This window comes from Bison bison, unplaced genomic scaffold (assembly GCF_000754665.1).
Source record: "Bison bison bison isolate TAMUID 2011002044 unplaced genomic scaffold, Bison_UMD1.0 scf7180017864387, whole genome shotgun sequence".
Taxonomy (NCBI): domain Eukaryota; kingdom Metazoa; phylum Chordata; class Mammalia; order Artiodactyla; family Bovidae; genus Bison; species Bison bison.
This window is the reverse complement of record NW_011494959.1, coordinates 1,877,995-1,896,159: the sequence shown is the minus strand read 5'-3', so window position 1 is coordinate 1,896,159 and position 18,165 is coordinate 1,877,995. Positions and strand designations below refer to the sequence as shown.

The 18,165-nt window shown below is 35.8% G+C and overlaps 1 protein-coding gene across 1 annotated transcript in view; it reads left to right on the top strand.

The window, feature by feature from the left end:
* NCAM2 (neural cell adhesion molecule 2) overlaps positions 1-18,165 on the top strand; it is a 574,228-nt gene that overhangs the window by 501,941 nt on the left and 54,122 nt on the right. The window contains exons 13-14 of the mRNA XM_010858401.1: positions 5,691-5,810; positions 10,487-10,608. Coding sequence (XP_010856703.1) covers positions 5,691-5,810; positions 10,487-10,608 — 242 coding nt within the window. The remainder of the gene's footprint in view (positions 1-5,690; positions 5,811-10,486; positions 10,609-18,165) is intronic.

Here is an 18,165-nt window from a genome sequence, read left to right as displayed (position 1 = left end):
TGAAGACATTTTGCATTAATAATTAAATCATCCCAACATATTATTTTCATGTATGTAAAGAATAACTGAGGTCAAAATTCTGCATTATGGAAATAAAAGTTAAAAAATTACTTTTGTTTTTATTCAAACCTTTTGTAAACTTCTGCAGAAAGGAGTAAGAGAATTTTCTCTCTCCAAAAAAAGCTATCTTGTCTTGTTTCTTGTTTTAACTGTTTAGACAACAAAAGTTGAATCTCAGATGAGGAACTTTGGGGATTTCATTATATTTACAGATTTATCTGAGGAGATTAAGAGCAGGTGAAATTTGGAATGATCAGTTCTATCCTAGACAAGCTTTGTGATTGTTCTTGGCTATCTGATGTTTTCCGAGTTTGTGATAACCTGAACAGTTCGATGTTAGATGGATGATACAGCAGTTCTACACAAAGGGAGTCCTTATCTCTATATTGAATGACCCATGGAGGAAAAACCCATGGAGAGATCCAGGGTTTAAGAGAGTGAAGAGAGTATGGTTAAATTTTCATCTCACTTTAGAGCTTTGCTAAACCTAATTAGTATGTAAATATTAATATGTAATTTACCTTGCTCTGAGAGTTGTAAATATTCAGTAGCCTCTGCTTCTCTTGACAGCCAAAGGGAGGAACTGACAATCCATTTTCTGAACAAACAAAATATATTTTGTTCAACTGCTTTTAATAAAACTCGATTCCCTTCTTAGAGAATATGGATCAGATTTTTCTCTCTAGTAATATCATTTCCATACTTGTAAAAATAATGTTTAAAAAGTTCGATTTTCCTTTCATTTGTCAGTTAAAATGTCACTGTTTTTAGTGTATCTCAATACATTATTGCCATGTATTTACTGTACCCTTTACATTTATAGCCAGATAACAAAATGGCCTTTATAAAACACAGTTATATTTAAATCAATCAGAAACATTACATTAGTGAGAGAAACCAGCGTTTTTATAGAACTTGCCCTTGTTGCCATGTCAAAGGAGAATTCATGGTTGTTTATAATTTTCAGAAGAATTGCATTATGGTTTCTAAATCAGCATGAATATAACTATGAAAGACTTAAATGTTTGCCATTTGTCCTTGGAGAACTTTTAGTGGTTTGTAATCTAGACCTACTTTCACCTAATTTTTGAGTTTGAATTTTCAATAAATTATAGAGAAAGAACCCATCCCACACCTTAGTTTGTGGTTCTGTTATTCTATTGTACGGACACATTGGGGGAAAGAAAGTCTTTCATTAACTAACTTCGTAATTTGAGGGGCTCTATTATAGAGTACACAGTCTTTGTATTTCAAGTGGTGGTTTGCTTTCAAGCCCTACCTTGTGTATTCAGAAACCCTATGTTTGGTAATACGTCAGTAAATTATGGACAATTTAACATATATATCCTCTCATTTAAGAAAGGCAAGTCAAATTACAGACACAGGCTTTGCCTCCCCTGAATCCTTACCTTTCCCTCTCTTTAAATGAGCCCCAACTTATGGAGTTCTTTCAATTTCACACAGTAATCTTTGTGTTCACACAATGTTAATAAGCCTCATAATAAGGGTCATTGTACCAAAACCTTTAGAGTCAGAACTCAAAAGCAGACTGACTTCTTATATATGAACTTTGTAAACTGGCTTTAACAGGTTTTCTTCCATGTCGCTCCCCTATAATTTGCAAAGTCCTCTATAAAAGGCCTCCCCTCTGCTTTACCTTTAGCCCAGTGTTGTAACAGCTGCTCACCATCATTGTGCTCTTGTTGCTTCTCTCCTCCACAAATTGCTCTGCTGTGAAATTCAGTTATTAGAAAAGAGTCTTAGCACAGAAAACAAACATATTAATAAGAGAAACATGGATAAAATCAATTGTGAATTGATCATCCTGGGATTCAAGAAATGAGTGTCCCCGTGGCAGAAGTAGAGAGGCACTCAAAGTGCCTCACAATCTCGATGAAATATGACAGGAGGAGGAGTGCTGGCAATCCAAGCCAGAAGGAGTTTTACTTGAATTACTCAGAGCATTCAAGTAGAATGCAGAGCTGCCTTTTGTTTAATGTGTGTAGTTACGGAGTGGGTAGTGGGAGATACGCTTCAAGTCTTTAATCCAAGTAATATCAACTTTTTCCTTAATTTGATATGCTCTGATTCTTTGATAACACTATTGTTATTCATTTTTAATCTAAAAAGATGAATAGTCTGACCTCCAGGCTTCTGAAGAAATGAAAAATTTTATTTGGAATTAAAATTGTGTGATTTAAATTCTGTCGCTTTTCTTGTTTGTATAAAGACAAACACCTGAATATAAGCCTTACCAGTCCCTCACAGCTGAGGTAGTCAAACTTGTGATTTTAAAACAATGGCAAGGGAATTCCCTGGTAGTCCAGAGGTTAAGACTGCATGCTTCCCCTGCAGGGGGTATGGGAATTAAGATCCTCTTGCCATGGAGTGCAGCCAAAAATAAATAAATAAAACAATGGTAAGCAGCTGCATCTTTACATCATAGAATATGGAGAGCATATTACATACCAAAGTTGTCTGTAGCAGTAAAAGCATCTATGGCAAACTCTCCTATATTCTTGTGTAGTATACTCTGTATATAGATTATATGTATAAATGTTTGTAAGTATCACTATGACTGTAGCCCACCAGGCTCCTCTGTCCATGGTGTTCTCCAGGCAACAATGGAATAGAGAGGGTAGCATCCCCTTAGCCAGGGGTCTTTCCCACCAGGGATCAAATCTGTGTCTCCTGCAATGCAGGCAGATTCTTTACCATCAGAGCCACCTGGTAAGTCCAATCTACACTTATTTTCAACTAATTTTTTATACTTTTGTTTCTATAAAACTTAATAAAAGTGTTTTGATTTAGAAGTTGAGAAGAAAAACTCAGCCCTAAGACTTGGTTGAACCTCAGTCAGTGGTGGAATCAGATCCAGAGCCATGGGACTTCTTTCATGCATCTAAAGCCTGTATCACTAAGTGTCTTATTACAAATGTTATTACAACCTGGCTAGTTCCTGTACTAGTCTCTCATAAGTCTCCATGCTACAAACACAAACTACTCTGTGACATTACTGATTGTCCAAGGGCCCATACATTTTTGTTACAACCCCTGAAAACTAAACTCACTTTTATAAAGCATTAATCTCTGCAGGTCTAGCTTACTTTGATTTTGAATGTGTTAGTTGCTCAGTCATGTCCAACTCTTTCCAGTTTCATGGACTGTAGCCCGCCATATCTGTCATGGAATTCTCCAGGCAGAATACTGGAGTGGGTCACCATTCCCTTCTCCAGGGTAACTTCCTCACCCAGGGATCGAACTTGGGTCTCCTGCATTGCAGGCAGATTATTTTTCAATTGAGCCACTGGGGAAGTGCCACTTTGAATTTAAATTTGCTATATTTTTTAGCTTATTAAATGATAAAATATGATAAATTTTTAACATTTAAATTCCTTCTTATGCAGATCTTGAGCAGAAGCATTCTCTCTTAAACTCAATGGGATTCCAAGTTCTAAGCATTTCAGCTGCCTCTTAGCTTGAGTCCTTCTCCCTTTCCATTATCTCCATGACCAGTTTCATCTCTCACTAACCATTCCTCTATTGCAAATGAATTCTTTTTCTTGGGCTGATATTTCTCTGAATCCAGCTCACCAGCCAACTGTGTTTGGGTTTCCTAAAAAATCCTGTCGGAAGAAATTGAATTCAAGGCTGACTTTCCGATTTATCCTTGTAGCTTCTAATCAGTTGGATTCCCCTGCTAATCCGGTTTTTCTCAGTTGGCCTCCTTTAACTTTGATACCTTGTGTTTTCATCCAAGGTTTTCACAAGGCTGTGTGCTCTCTAAAGCAAGTGCAGTTTTCTTACCCAGTAGAGAAAATGAGAAATAAAATTTTCATTATGGAAAATGTATTCTTTTGAATGATTTTGAAACATCTATACTGGATTAATATCTGTCTGGTTGATATCTGAACCATATTTTGCCATTAACATTTATCCGGTATATATGATAATATTGGAGAAAAGAAGGGAGAACAAAAAGTATCAAATTATCTAAGTATATTCATTCAACATAAAATGAAAAATGTTATCTAGTGAATATACATTATAATGTAATTATCAGAAACAGGTTAATATACTATATTGGGATTTTATTCAGTTTGTCTCATCTTCAGTCATTGTTCATGTTAATCAATAGTCTTACAGATAGATGCCTGATTACTTATGATTTAATCTTTTATAATTGATTATATTTTCTATTATGAATTGATCATTTGAGGTTTTCCCAGTGGCATAACAGTAAAGAATCCACCTGCAATGCAGGAGACACAGGAGATGCAGGTACAAGCCCTGAGTTGGGAGGAGAAAATAGCAACCCACTCCTGTATTCTTACTAGGAAAATCCCATGGAAAAATCCCATGAACAAAGGAGGCTGGCAGGCTACAGTCCATGGGGTCACAAAGAGTCAGACACGACTGAGCGACTGAGCACATTTGACTTTAAATTATTATGTAAACCAGATATAACTTCCTTTTGATTGGTCATCAAGGCATTTCCATGTCTACTTTTTAATTTTTACTCTGTTTAGCAAAAGCTTTTTACTCTGTTTAGCAAAAGCAGTGAGGATAGAGGCAACTATGGAATTGTATTAGTTCCACCAAAGGTATTTGTAAAGATGTAAAATTTTGAAATCTACAAATGTATTTAAAACCTTCTAGCAAATTAAAAGGACTGTCATGACCCACAGAATATTTCTAATAAAATTGTATATGCCTGTACTTTTTCGGATTCTTTCTTCTCCTTTGTGTTGTGTTGTATCCAGGGCTGGTATGGTAAATACTCAAGAAGAAATTCAGAGAGAAATATGAGAGATGACAGGCTTCAAGCTAGCATTAAAATAACTTGATTTGATTTGAGATTATCAAGCAAATGATCCACTTTTACAACCATCAGCTGAGTGACACTTCTTTGACATGACTCAAAAACCTTATACTGGAGATCAGACTTCTAAATATTGAATTTCATATCTCCACTAAATTCTATAGCACTCATCTATTTATTGATTGATTGATATTGAATATTTTATTGTGTTTTATGTATAAGAGGTTGGAGCAAGTCAGTCTGAGGTTCAAAGAGAATATTAGTTTCAATGATTTATTCACAAGTAATATTTACAATGCAGGACTATGAATGATGCAGCATCCCTCTGTTCTGCGGATTTCTGGTATAACATGAGGTGTGCTGGGAGTGGGTGTATTATCGTTTGAAACATCCTAACATGGAAGTACAAGATATAGATCATTAAATACACATCTTAGCTTTCATTAGAGTAGACAAAATATTTGAGATGCATTCAGTAAAGATGTTTTATTAAAATCCTTTTAATTCTTGAATATTGAAAAAATGAAAGAAAAATATTTCATTTTCTACTTTGTGAATGTAAGTATCATGAAAGGAACTATTAATTTTCTTCTTTGAAAGTTATTGCATCTGGGTAAAAAGTTAAAATAGAGATGAAGAAGACAATTACCCACAAATAATTTGCCACTTATGTATAGCTCTTATGCTTTTCAGATATTTCATGGAAAGATTAATTCAGTGATACTGTTCCACTCAACTTTATAATAGTTTGATTTGTTTTACTTATTAAAATGTATTAATCATAGGCATATGTTTTTTTTTCTTTTAGCAATGGTTGTTTTGAGCAACCTGGAACCAAATACAACTTATGAAATCAGGGTTGCAGCTGTAAATGGCAAAGGACAAGGAGACTATAGTAAAATAGAAATTTTCCAAACACTACCAGTCCGTAAGTAATCTGTGTTTTTCTCTCTGTTGTCATTCTCTTCCTTGCAAACTTAAATGGGATACTAAAATACAGGGAGACATTTCAACACTTCGAGAAAGTGAATTATATCTTTGTTGGAGTGGTTGCTGAAGATGGTGGCATCTCAGACTTACAAAAAATAACTCTGTTTGAAGAAAGGGGAAAAAAGTGCACTGCAAAATATAGAGTAAATTTGTTCCCATCAGGAAAGTGCCTTACTTTTTCAGTCTGATTAATTAGATTGTAGTGCTCAGACTATATTCAAAGAGAGAGTAGAAAAGTATCTGTGCAACAAATTTAATGTTCTATTTTGCTGAAGAATGACCATTGCCTGTATTCCATGGATTACATAGACCCTAAGTGTGAGAAAAAGGTACCACTAAATTAATTCATTTCAATGGTGACTGCAGAAGAATAACTGCTGAAGCCCCCTTCTCATTACTATCCTGTTTTGAAATGTTAAAATGCATTTACATAAAGTTAGATAAATTTAAAATAGTATAGATTTCCTTTATGTTGAATAAACTGTTAAAAAATATGAGAAAATTGAGTGTGATAGAGCAAACACCATTATATAATCTATGCACTAGTTCAGTTCAGTTGCTCTGTTGTGTCGGACTCTTTGCGACCCTTTGGACTGCTGTACATCAGGCTTCCATGTCCATCACCAACTCCCAAGCTTTCTCAAGCTCGTGTCCATTGAGGTGATGATGCCATCCAACCATCTCATCCTTTGTCATCCTTGTCTCCTCCTGCCTTCAATCTTTCCCAGCATCAAGATCTTTATCAATGAATCAGTTCTTCGCATCAGGTGGCCAAAATGTTGGCGTTTCAGCTTCAGCATCAGTCCTTCCAATGAATATTCAGGATTGATTTTCTTTAGGATGGACTGCTTGGATCTCCTTGCAGTCCAAGGGACTCTCAAAAGTCTTTTTCAACACCACAGTTCAAAAGCATCAATTCTTCTCACATCCATACATGACTACTGGAAAAAGCATAGCTTTGACAAGATGGACCTTTGCTGGCAAAGTAATGTCTCTGCTTTTTAAAATTCTATCTAGGTTGGTCATAGCTTTTCTTCCAAGGAACAAGTGTCTTTTAATTTTATGGCTGCAGTCACCATCTTCAGTGATTTTGGAACCCCCAAAATAAGGTCTCTCACTGTTTTCATTGTTTCCCCATGACATGTTGGGACCAGATGCCATGATCTTAGTTTTCTGAAAGTTGAGCTTTAAGCCAACTTTTATACTCTCCTTTTTTCACTTTCATCCAGAGGCTCTTTAGTTCTTCTTCGTTTTCTGCCATGAGGGTGGTGTCATCTGCATATCTGAGGTTATTATTATTTCTCCTGGCAATCTTGATTCAAGTTTGTGCTTCATCCAGTCCAGCATTTCTCATGATGTACCCTGCATATAAGTTAAATAATCAGGGTGACAATATACAGTCTATACGTAATCCTTTCTCAATTTAGAACAAGTCTGTTGTTCCATGTCCAGTACTAACTCTTGCTTCTTGACCTGTATACAGATTTCAAAGGAGGCAGGTTAGGTGGTCTGGTATGCCCATCTCTTTTAGAATTTTCCACAGTTTGTTGTGATCCACATGGTCCACAGACTTGGTGTAGTAAATAAAGCATAAGTAGATATTTTTGTGGAAGTCTGTCACTTTTTCGATGATCCAACAGATGTTGGCAGTTTGATCTCTGGTTCCTCTGCCTTTTTTAAATCCAGCTTGAACATCTGGAATTTCCTGGTTCACATACTGTTGAAGCCTGGCTTGGAGAATTTTGAGCATTACTTTGCTAGTGTGTGAGATGAGTGCAATTGTGTGATAGTTTGAACATTCTTTGGCTTTGCCTTTCTTTGGGATTGGAATGAAAATTGACCTTTTCCATTCCTGTGGCCACTGCTGAGTTTTCCAAAATTGCTGGCATATCAAGTGCAGCACTTTTACAGCATCATCTTTTATGATTTGAAATGGTTCAACTGGAATTCCATCACCTCCACTAGCTTTGTTCGAATTCATGTTTCCTAAGGCCCACTTGACTTCACATTCCAGGATGTCTGGCTCTAAGTGAGTGATCACACCATCATGGTTATCTGTGTCATGAAGATCTTTTTTATATAGTCCTTTTGTGTATTTTTGCTCCCTCTTCTTAATATCTTCTGCTTCTGTTCTGTCTATACCATTTCTGTCCTTTATTATGCCCATCTTTGCATGAAAAGTTCACTTCATATCTCTAATTTTCTTGAAGAGATTTCTGTCTTTCCCATCCTATCGTTTTCCTCTATTTCTTGCATTGATCACTGGAGAAGGCTTTCTTATCTCTCCTTGCTGTTCTTTGGAACTCTGCATTCAAATGGGTATATCTTTTATTTTCTCCTTTGCCTTTTGCTTGTCTTGTTTTCTCAGTTATTTGTCAGATCTCCACAGACAAGCATTTTGCCTTTTTGCATTTATTTTTCTTGGGGATGGTCTTGATCCTTGCCCCCTGTACAATGTCACGAACCTCTGTTCATAGTTCTTCAAGCACTCTATCTGTTAGATCTAATCACTTGTATCTATTTGTCACTTCTACTGTATGATCGTAAGGGATTTGATTTAGGTCATACCTGAATGGTCCATCCAGTCAAGGCTATGGTTTTTCCAGTAATCATGTATGGATGTGAGAGTTGGACTGTGAAGAAAGCTGAGTGCCGAAGAATTGATGCTTTTGAACTGTGGTGTTGGAGAAGACTCTTGAGAGTATCTTGGTCTGCAAGGAGATCCAACCAGTCCATTCTGAAGGAGATCAGCCCTGGGATTTCTTTGGAAGGAATGATGCTAAAGCTGAAACTCCAGTACTTTGGCCACCTCATGCAAAGAGTTGACTCATTGGAAAAGCCTCTGATGCTGGGAGGGATAGGGGGCAGGAGGAGAAGGGGACGACAGAGGATGAGATGGCTGGATGGCATCACTGACTTGATGGACGTGAGTCTGAGTGAACTCTGGGAGTTGGTGATGGACAGGGAGGCCTGGCGTGCTGCAATTTATGGGGTCACAAAAAGTCGGACATGACTGAGTGACTGAACTGAACTGAACTGAACGGTCTAGTGGTTTTCCGTACTTTCTTCAATTTAAGTCTGAATTTGGCAATAAGGAGTTCATGATCTGAGCCACAGTCAGCTCCTGGTCTTGTTTTTGCTGACTGTATAGAGCTTCTCCGTCTTTGGCTGTAAAGAATATAATCAAACTGATTTTGATATTGACCATCTGGTGATGTCCATTTGTAGAGTCTTCTCTTGTGTTATTGGAAGAGAGTGTTTGGTATGACAATCTATGCAATGCTTTGCTTATTATATAGTTATGTAGTACAGTCAAATTGACTGCAATAATCGTCTTAATTTATGACCAAGTCTTTTCTGTTGGTTATCATAAAATGTCAGATATGTTGTGTATTCTCCATTCCTGATGGCAGAGTCTTTTGCAGTGCCTCTTTTTCACCAGGACCACTGCAAATAGATCTTGACTCAAAACCCCACCTCCTGACTAAAATTACCCTAGAATGACTTAACCTCATTTTAATAGAGAGCTATCCTTTCTCTGCTTATAATCCTAAGCAACCCCACTCTTCATATTTAGTCTTTCTCATATTCTCTTATTGAATCCTTTTAAGATGTTATTGTACTTTTTTTTTACAGAAGTTTAAATTTATATACAGAAAACATAGTATGTTAACAGCATATAAATCATCTTATTTCATAATATTTCACACTAATGCTGATACTCTTCCACTTCTGTTGAACTCTGTTCATATTAAACATATTATATTTATTATAAGACCATCTTCATGTGAAGAATAACACCAAAGTTATATTTTCATAAAGTGAGATTTTTTTAATTTTTGAAATATTTGTTTATTTTTTTTATTATTGGTAGATCTATGAAGTTGTTCTAGTCAAAAACTGTTTCAGAAATCAATTTTTCCACAAAAATAATACAATTCATTATACCATAAAATGAAATTTTTTTAAGTGACAATCTTTTTATATTTACTTATTTATTTATTTATTTTTACTTTACAATGTTGTATTGGTTTTGCCATATATCAACATGAATCTGCCACAGGTATAAATTTTGAAACCCATGTATAGTTTGGATACTATAAAAATGTATTTATTCAAATTTATATCTAGCTTAAAAACATCCATTAAAGGAGATGACAAATTGCTAATTTATTATATTTCTGGTAGGTATATATTTTAGATAGCTTGATGACTTAATATGTTTATATTAATACATATTTACACATGTTTACAAATTAAATTTATATTAGAAAACTAAATTATAGCATGCTATCAATACAAGAAATAAAGCTTAAGGCTTGTATAATGTGGTGAGTTCTATTCTTAGAGCATTTGCCCATCAGTATAAATTATATATATGATTCTGAGATTTCACAGTTTTGGCATGATACTTCTTGATTTATGAATGTTGCTGTTTCTTGGATGGATAAAAAGAGGACCAAAAGTGATATCACAACAAAGGACAAATAGAAAATGGTAAACACAGGATGATGTAATATTTTGTTATATGACTGTATTTTTTTAATTAAAATGCAGTATCTCTACATCTATGAAGTGTGTGCAAATATCAAGAATGTTCTATTGCTTATATAGGTGAACCGAGTCCTCCATCCATACATGGACAGCCAAGCAGTGGGAAGAGCTTTAAGCTGAGTATCACCAAACAGGATGATGGTGGAGCCCCTATTTTAGAATACATCGTGAAATATAGAAGTGTAAGTACCCTGTTTATTATCATTGTGCACAGTGTTTTCAAATTTAATTGCATTAAATTTGCATTAATTCATAGATACATCAGAAGTAAATGCATATTACATACATTGTTGTTAAACAATGTAAACAGTTCTCATAGGAATTTAAATGCTATTTTTCCATTGCTGAAATTCATCATTATATATTATAGAATGTTTGCTTGTTTTCATAAAACCTAACCATAGATAGAAGGCAATGGCACCCCACTCCAGAACTCTTGCCTGGAAAATCCCATGGATGGAGGAGCCTGGTAGGCTACAGTCCATGACATCGCTAAGAGTCGGACCTGACTGAACGACTTCTCTTTGACTTTTCACTTTCATGCATTGGAGAAGGAAATGGCAACCCACTCCAGTGTTCTTGCCTGGAGAATCCCAGGGACGGAGGAGCCTGGTGGGCTGCCGTCCATGGGGTTGCACAGAGTCAGACACGACTGAGTGACTTAGCAGCAGCAACCATAGATAATCGAAATAACATGGTGTTCATGTGATTTCTAAATCACATGTTGTTCATTTCTTGCCATGGTATTCATATTGTGATTTCTAAACTTAGCTACTTTTCAGAAATGAGATATCATTTTTCCCTTTCTTTCTGAATTTAGCAGAATATTTCACCTTCTATTCTACTTGATTTTAATAACTTCAAACTAAGCTATCTTTTCAATTTTAGTTACTTTAAGTAGGATTCACAACTTAAAATTACTTCATAATTAATTTTTATGAATTATTAAATTTTTATTGACTCAAAGTACATTACTATTTAAATGGATTGTAGAAAATAAATCACTCTTTTAACAAATAATGGCCACATTTAACTTGAGAAAGAGGGAATAGATTTCTTCAGGTTTACTTAGCACTAGCTAATATGGGATTTTGAACAACTGAAAGCTGCCGTGGGACTTGTCATCTATATAGGGAATGAAGGATCTCTTGTTTTATAGAGTGATGGAAAAGTCACCTGATGGACTTTATCTGAAAAATAATACCAAAGTTCACTAGAGGTGATTTCTGTTAACAGCTTTACCATAAGAACCACTGAGTATTTAGTGTGGAATATGTTAAAAGGCAGAACACAATTTTATATTAAATTATGTAAATTTTATTTACTAATGGTTATTATTATCCTTGGCTCAGTGGTAAAGAATCTCTCTAAGGCAGGAGATGCAGATTCAGTCCCTGGATTGGGAAGATCCCCTGAAGGAAATGGCAACCCACTGCAGTATTTTTGCCTGGAGAATCCCATGGACAGTGGACCCTGGTGGGCTACAGTTCATGGGGGTCGCAAAAAGTCAGACATGACTTAGTGACTAAACAGCAACATGGTTATCCCCATTATAGCATATCAATTCTATTTATTTTTTTCCCTTTCACCCGTTCAGAATTCACTTTAGTGTGTTTAATAAGTTCCCTTAAGCCTATTTCCTTTTCAAATGCATGTGCTACTGTCATTTTTAATTCATATACATCTTTTTAAATTTATATCACCTACTCATTTCTTATAATTTTTGAAGTGTTACACCAAATTTAAAAGTTTATCTAGCTTCCAGTTGTCATGATGGCATTTTGTATTTGCTTTATGTTGTCAGTGTAATAGTGCCCTTACAAAACAGGTTGAAAAATTGTTCCCCCTTTTCACTACATCAGGCATACTTTGGAAATTTAAGTGATTGTATTATTTATAATTTAATGTTTCTACCTTCTGTCTTACTAATATTTATGATTAGCACCATAATGTCTCAATTTAATGCTTATGTTTACTGAACTTATTACTACTTTCCAAGTACATTATATTTTAAAAAACAGTGCAGTTGCTCCTTAATAGTACCCACTCCAGTGTTCCTGCCTGGAGAATCCCAGTGACGGGGGAGCCTGGTGGGCTGCCGTCTATGGGGTGGCACAGAGTCAGACACGAATGAAGTGACTTAGCAGCAGCAGGAGCAGTAGGTAGATGAATTTTTAACTGTTTTCCCACAAATCCACAATTTTCTAAGTTATAATATTGTTGCTTTCAAATTCAAACATCTAAATTTTGAAGGGTAGGAAAAAAGGGAGTTTAATTTTGAGTGGCTTATGTCAATATTTAAGTTTAGACCTCAGTTCAACCTTTTAAATTTCTGATTGATATCCCCTTCCCAGGATCTCTCTTTGTTGCAGGTTTCATACTGGGGATGATGAACAGCTATGTGTGTCTTACGGCTAATCTGCTATGGAGGCTCCATGCCCCCATTCCAAAACAACTCTGAATGGCTCACTTGTTTCTCTCTGATTCTGATGGTATCTTTCTAGTTAAACCCAGTTTTTTGGTTATTATTACTTGGCCATCTGGAAACTGTTTGAAAGTGAAAGTCTCTCTGTAAGGGCCACAGGCTTGAAAGAAATTAGTGGAATTAAACTGGGATAAAAGAACTTGAACGCAGATTGTAGCATACCTTTGTGCCCAGAAAAATTTATTATGCAAAATACAGATGGATGGTAAGAACTTATAGATAACCTCAGTAAAATACCATGGTGAACTCAGAAATTCAGTAAGTTGTAAAAATATGTTTAAAGTACTCTGTGTATGTATAATTTCTACCTAAAACTAAAAGCTATGCTTGGCTATCTAAAGAGTTGATATTAGAAAATGCACAAATGTTTTATTGAGTTTAAACAGAATCATTAATTCTGACTGATGATACCAATGTTATTTCAGATTATATCTTTTCTTCCTCTATTAGTGGTTTTATATTACATAGCATGTATATTTTTGGAATGCTATGATTTTGTTCACCTATACAGTCAAACATGCAAATTGCTTTTCCTTATGTTCTTTCATCCTTAGCATGCTGGCTTTTGTCTTCATATAGATTATATTGTGTACTAAGATGTTGCCCGCACATCTCCATTTAGAACATGAAGAGAGCTAAAGGATGAAAAGGAGCAACAAGATGTTTAAGATGAATTTGTTTTTCCAGCAGACTCTACACAGTTTTCAAAAGCTACATCAAGCAGAATTAGAATTATGTCTCATTAGATAGAATATCTGAGAAGGCAATGGCACCCCACTCCAGTACTCTTGCTTGGAAAATCCCATGGATGGAGCAGCCTGGTAGGCTGCAGTCCATGGGGTCGTGAAGAGTCGTACACGACCACGCGACTTCACTTCCACTTTTCACTTTCATGCATTGGAGAAGGAAATGGCAACCAACTCCAGTGTTCTTGCCTGGAGAATCCTGGTGGGCTGCCGTCTATGGGGTTGCACAGAGTCGGACATGACTGAAGTGACTTAGCAGCAGCAGCAGATAGAATATGGCTCATGACCATCACTAAATGAAAAGTATTATATCTGGGAGGTGGGTCGGCTAAACATTGGCATCGTCAACATACTGTTAATTATCTTTCTCATTATAAAGGCTGTATTAATCTGCTAGGGCTACCATAACAAAATAATACAGACCAAGTGGCTTTAGCAACACAAATGTGTTTTCTCACAGTTACGGAGTCTGGAAGTCCAAGATCAAGGTGTCAGCAGATTTGTTTATTCTGAGGCCTATCTGCTTGGCTTGTAGATGGCTACCTACTTGTTGTGTCTTCACATGGCCTTTTTTTCTGTGCACACACATCTCTTCCTCTTTTTATGAAAATATTTCTTCCTCTTTTTATGAAAATAGAAGTCCTTTTGGATTAGGACTCCATCCTAAGGACCTCATGTAAGCTTCAGTTCAGTTCAGTTCAGTCGCTCAGTCGTGTCCGATTCTTTGTGACCCCATGAATTGCAGCATGCCAGGCCTCCCTGTCCATCACCAACTCCCAGAGTTCACTCAGACTCACATCCATCAAGTCGGTGATGCCATCCAGCCATCTCATCCTCTGTCATCCCCTTTTCCTCCTGTCCCCAATCCCTCCCAGCATCAGAGTCTTTTCCAATGAGTCAACTCCTTAATTACCTCTGTAAAGGCTACATCTCCTAATAGAATCACGTGGGAGGTTAGAACTTTAACATATTAATATGAAGGGGTATACATAATTTAGTCTATAGCAGTGCTGTCTGTCGTGAATCCTATATATCTAAAAAGACACACTATTGGCACTTTGGGTGCCTGATAGTGGGCCATCCAGAACTCAACCACCCATTACAGTATGTGTTGCATCTCCCAACCCCACTTACTCTATTGCAAGTAGGTGAAACTAAAAATGTTCATTAGAGTATTACTATATCTGTTTAGAGCCAATAAGATTCACAAAATGGAAATAGACATTCAAAGAGAAATATATGTATATATTTGAAAACATAAATTGCCATTTAAAATGCTGCCAAAATGTATTGTCCTTTCCTTGATGAGGATTAGAATTAGTTTTGTGAGAAGTTATATGCGAAACATACATGGACACAAGTAAGTATAGTATTAAGTATAATAAGACTAGAAAATTTTTAGAGATTCAAATTTACAGCAGTCATCAGGGTATTTTACCTTTACACACAGTTGATGTGACTCAGATTAAGATTTGAACAAGCACAGATTTTGTTTTGTTTTGTTTTTTCTTTCAGTAAATCTCTAGCTTCCATTATTTTACATTTGTTCCCCCACCTATCCCCAACCAACCTAGTATTAGCAATGCCCTGCTTCTGCCTGTTTACTCAGTATATAAGTTTACTTTGACAATAAAAGAAAGTTTTAGTTCTTCCTCAATTCCATCTCATTTCTCCTGGCCATACCTTTCATCACCATATACTTACTCTTAATTTTCACTATCCAGCTGTTTATAAATACCAAAATTCATAGATCTCTTTTTTAAAGATCATAATTGAAATGATTGTTAGCATAATTTTAACAAAGCAATAATTGACTAATAATCGATTACTGGGTTACTACACTAAAGTCTACAGGTGTTTTAGCAGAGAACACTGCTTTATTAAGGAAATTGGGCTTCTATGGTAAGATTTGTAAAAGTAATTCCTCACACCCTCTGTATTACAAGGAAGTTATTGCTAACTTTTAGGCCAAAAAAAAAAAAAGGCAGAAAAATATATAATCATATATAAAAGACATTTTCTGACAGTTTTAAATGGACAAACTGAAACTTACAGAATTTGAATGGCTTAGTCATGAGTATCAATGGGAGCAAAGCATGAGTCTATAGTCAGAAACAATTTTGTGACAGTAAGGGCTGAGTTTAAATATGCCTGCGGAGATTAAATTGTCTCCTCAATCACTCTCCCATCTTAACTCAGCTTACCTATCTACTCTGCCTCCAAATACAGCCATTCTGACTCACTTCATCTTTACCAAATCATTTAGTGGTATGCCTTGTATGGGTTTCCCAGGTGATGCAGAGGTAAAGAATTTGCCTGCCAATGAAAGAAACACGAGAGATGTGAAGTTTTGATCCCTGGGCTGAGAAGATACCCTGGAGAAGGAAATGGCAATCCACTCCAGTATTCTTGCCTGGAGAATTCCATGGACAGAGGAGCCTGGTGAGCTACAGTCCATGGGGCTGCAAAGAGTCAGACAGGACTGAGTAGTGACTGACCACGCACACATGCCTTGTAGTCCAAAACACTAATATAATCTCCATATCCCTAAGTTTTTCTTTCCCTCCTCCTCCTGCATACAATCATACTCTGCAGGTCCAATTGAAAATTCCAAAATTCAGTATAAAGTTATATTCATGTGGTTAAACAATATCCCATCTTGGGAAAAAATAATTTTCTCCACATTTTCTTTCTCAATAGGTCACTTTTCATGTTAAAAACTTATATGTTCAAAATTAGGTCGCTAAACGTGTAGCAGTATTTGCCTTGATATTGGCACTTGTATTGAAATAATAACTATTTCAAAAATAGCTTAATTATCTCTTTCCTTTGTATGATTCCAAGCCATTTCATCTATTAATATTAGTTCCTCAAAATGAATGAATTCCACAGTGGAGTAAAGAGCAGTTGAACAACTTGAAATTTTATTTAGCTATATGCGATGGATTTTTTAATTGGACAGCCTATAGGGAAATTAAATCGGTAAATTCAGAAAGTAAGAAACATGCTTATGATTTTTACTTGACTGCTTCTTTGACACTATCATTTAACTCTCCTGTGCGCAGGACTATATGTTTTATAATCTAGGAACAACAAAATGCATATAGTACATACCTTATGTGAGTCTTGACTTATAGCAGATATCATATCTGAGTATTTACACCTGCCTTTAACTGGAAAACAAAGACCAATAATATTGTAATATAGAGAATGTTTAACTTCCTATAGATAATGAATCAAGAAACATTATATATTGTCCTCTAGTAGATAGAGGAGGCTTCCCTGGTGGTTCAGATGGTAAAGAATCTGCCTGCAATGCAGAAGACTAGGTTGGAAGACAGAATTTATGAGACCAGAACTAGGGTAATAAAAACAGAATTAGATGTTTCCATGGACCCTTTGTGAAAATTAACATCTCTAATAAGGCAGTGAGATTAAACAATGTATTTGGAAAATAAAGACAAACATTAATGTCATAATGTGTATAGAAAAATTAAAGTAGTCATTTCATGTACAGAATATTTTTACCTACTTCATATTGTAGTGTCAATTAAACTCTACATAATTTAATAAGTTTTTTATATGCTTTCATCAGTTTTTCACTTTTCTCACTGGATAATAGGTATCAGATCCTATCACTTAATTTTTGTAAATTAAAAAAATTGCCTGATCTAAGAAGGACTATATAAAATTCATAAAATAACATCAATTTTGAAAATATACTTTAGGGACTAGCAACACTGCTCTAGCATATGTTTCTAGGTCGTAATTGAACTTCTTAAGCTTGACTAAGTATCTCAATGACCAGAGGGGGAAAAAAAGATATTTTTTTAAAAACTATTAAATAATAAATAGAGGAGGGAGGGGGGTTCAGGATGGGGAACATGTATACACCTGTAGCAGATTTATGTTGATGTATGGCAAAACCAATACAATACTGTAAAGTAATTAAACTCCGATTAAAATAAATTTATATTAAAATAATAATAGAAAGTAGCATTGAGATTTTATTGTTGAGAGAACTTATTTTAAAATCAATTGTAAATAATTTGCTAGTAACTAATTTGTAGGTTTAATTATATTTAGGTGTGCATACTGACATTTATTTAAAGCCATCCAGTTATGTTTTGAAATATTTTCAACCACTGAATAGCTATGGACATTCCAGTTCCAGTTCCAGTTCAGTCACAGAGTCGTGTCCGACTCTTTGCAACCCCATGAAACACAGCACGCCAGGCCTCCCTGCCCATCACCAACTCCCGGAGTTTACTCAAACTCATGTCCATGGAGTCGGTGATGCCATCCAGCCATCTCATCCTCTGTCGTCCCCTTCTCCTCCTGCCCCCAACAGCATCAGGGTCTTTTCCAATGAGTCAATTCTTCGCATGAGGTGGCCAAAGTATTGGAGTTTCAACTTTAGCATCAGTCCTTCCAATGAACACCCAGGACTGATCTCCTTTAGAATGGACTGGTTGGATCTCCTTGCAGTCCAAGGGACTCTCAAGAGT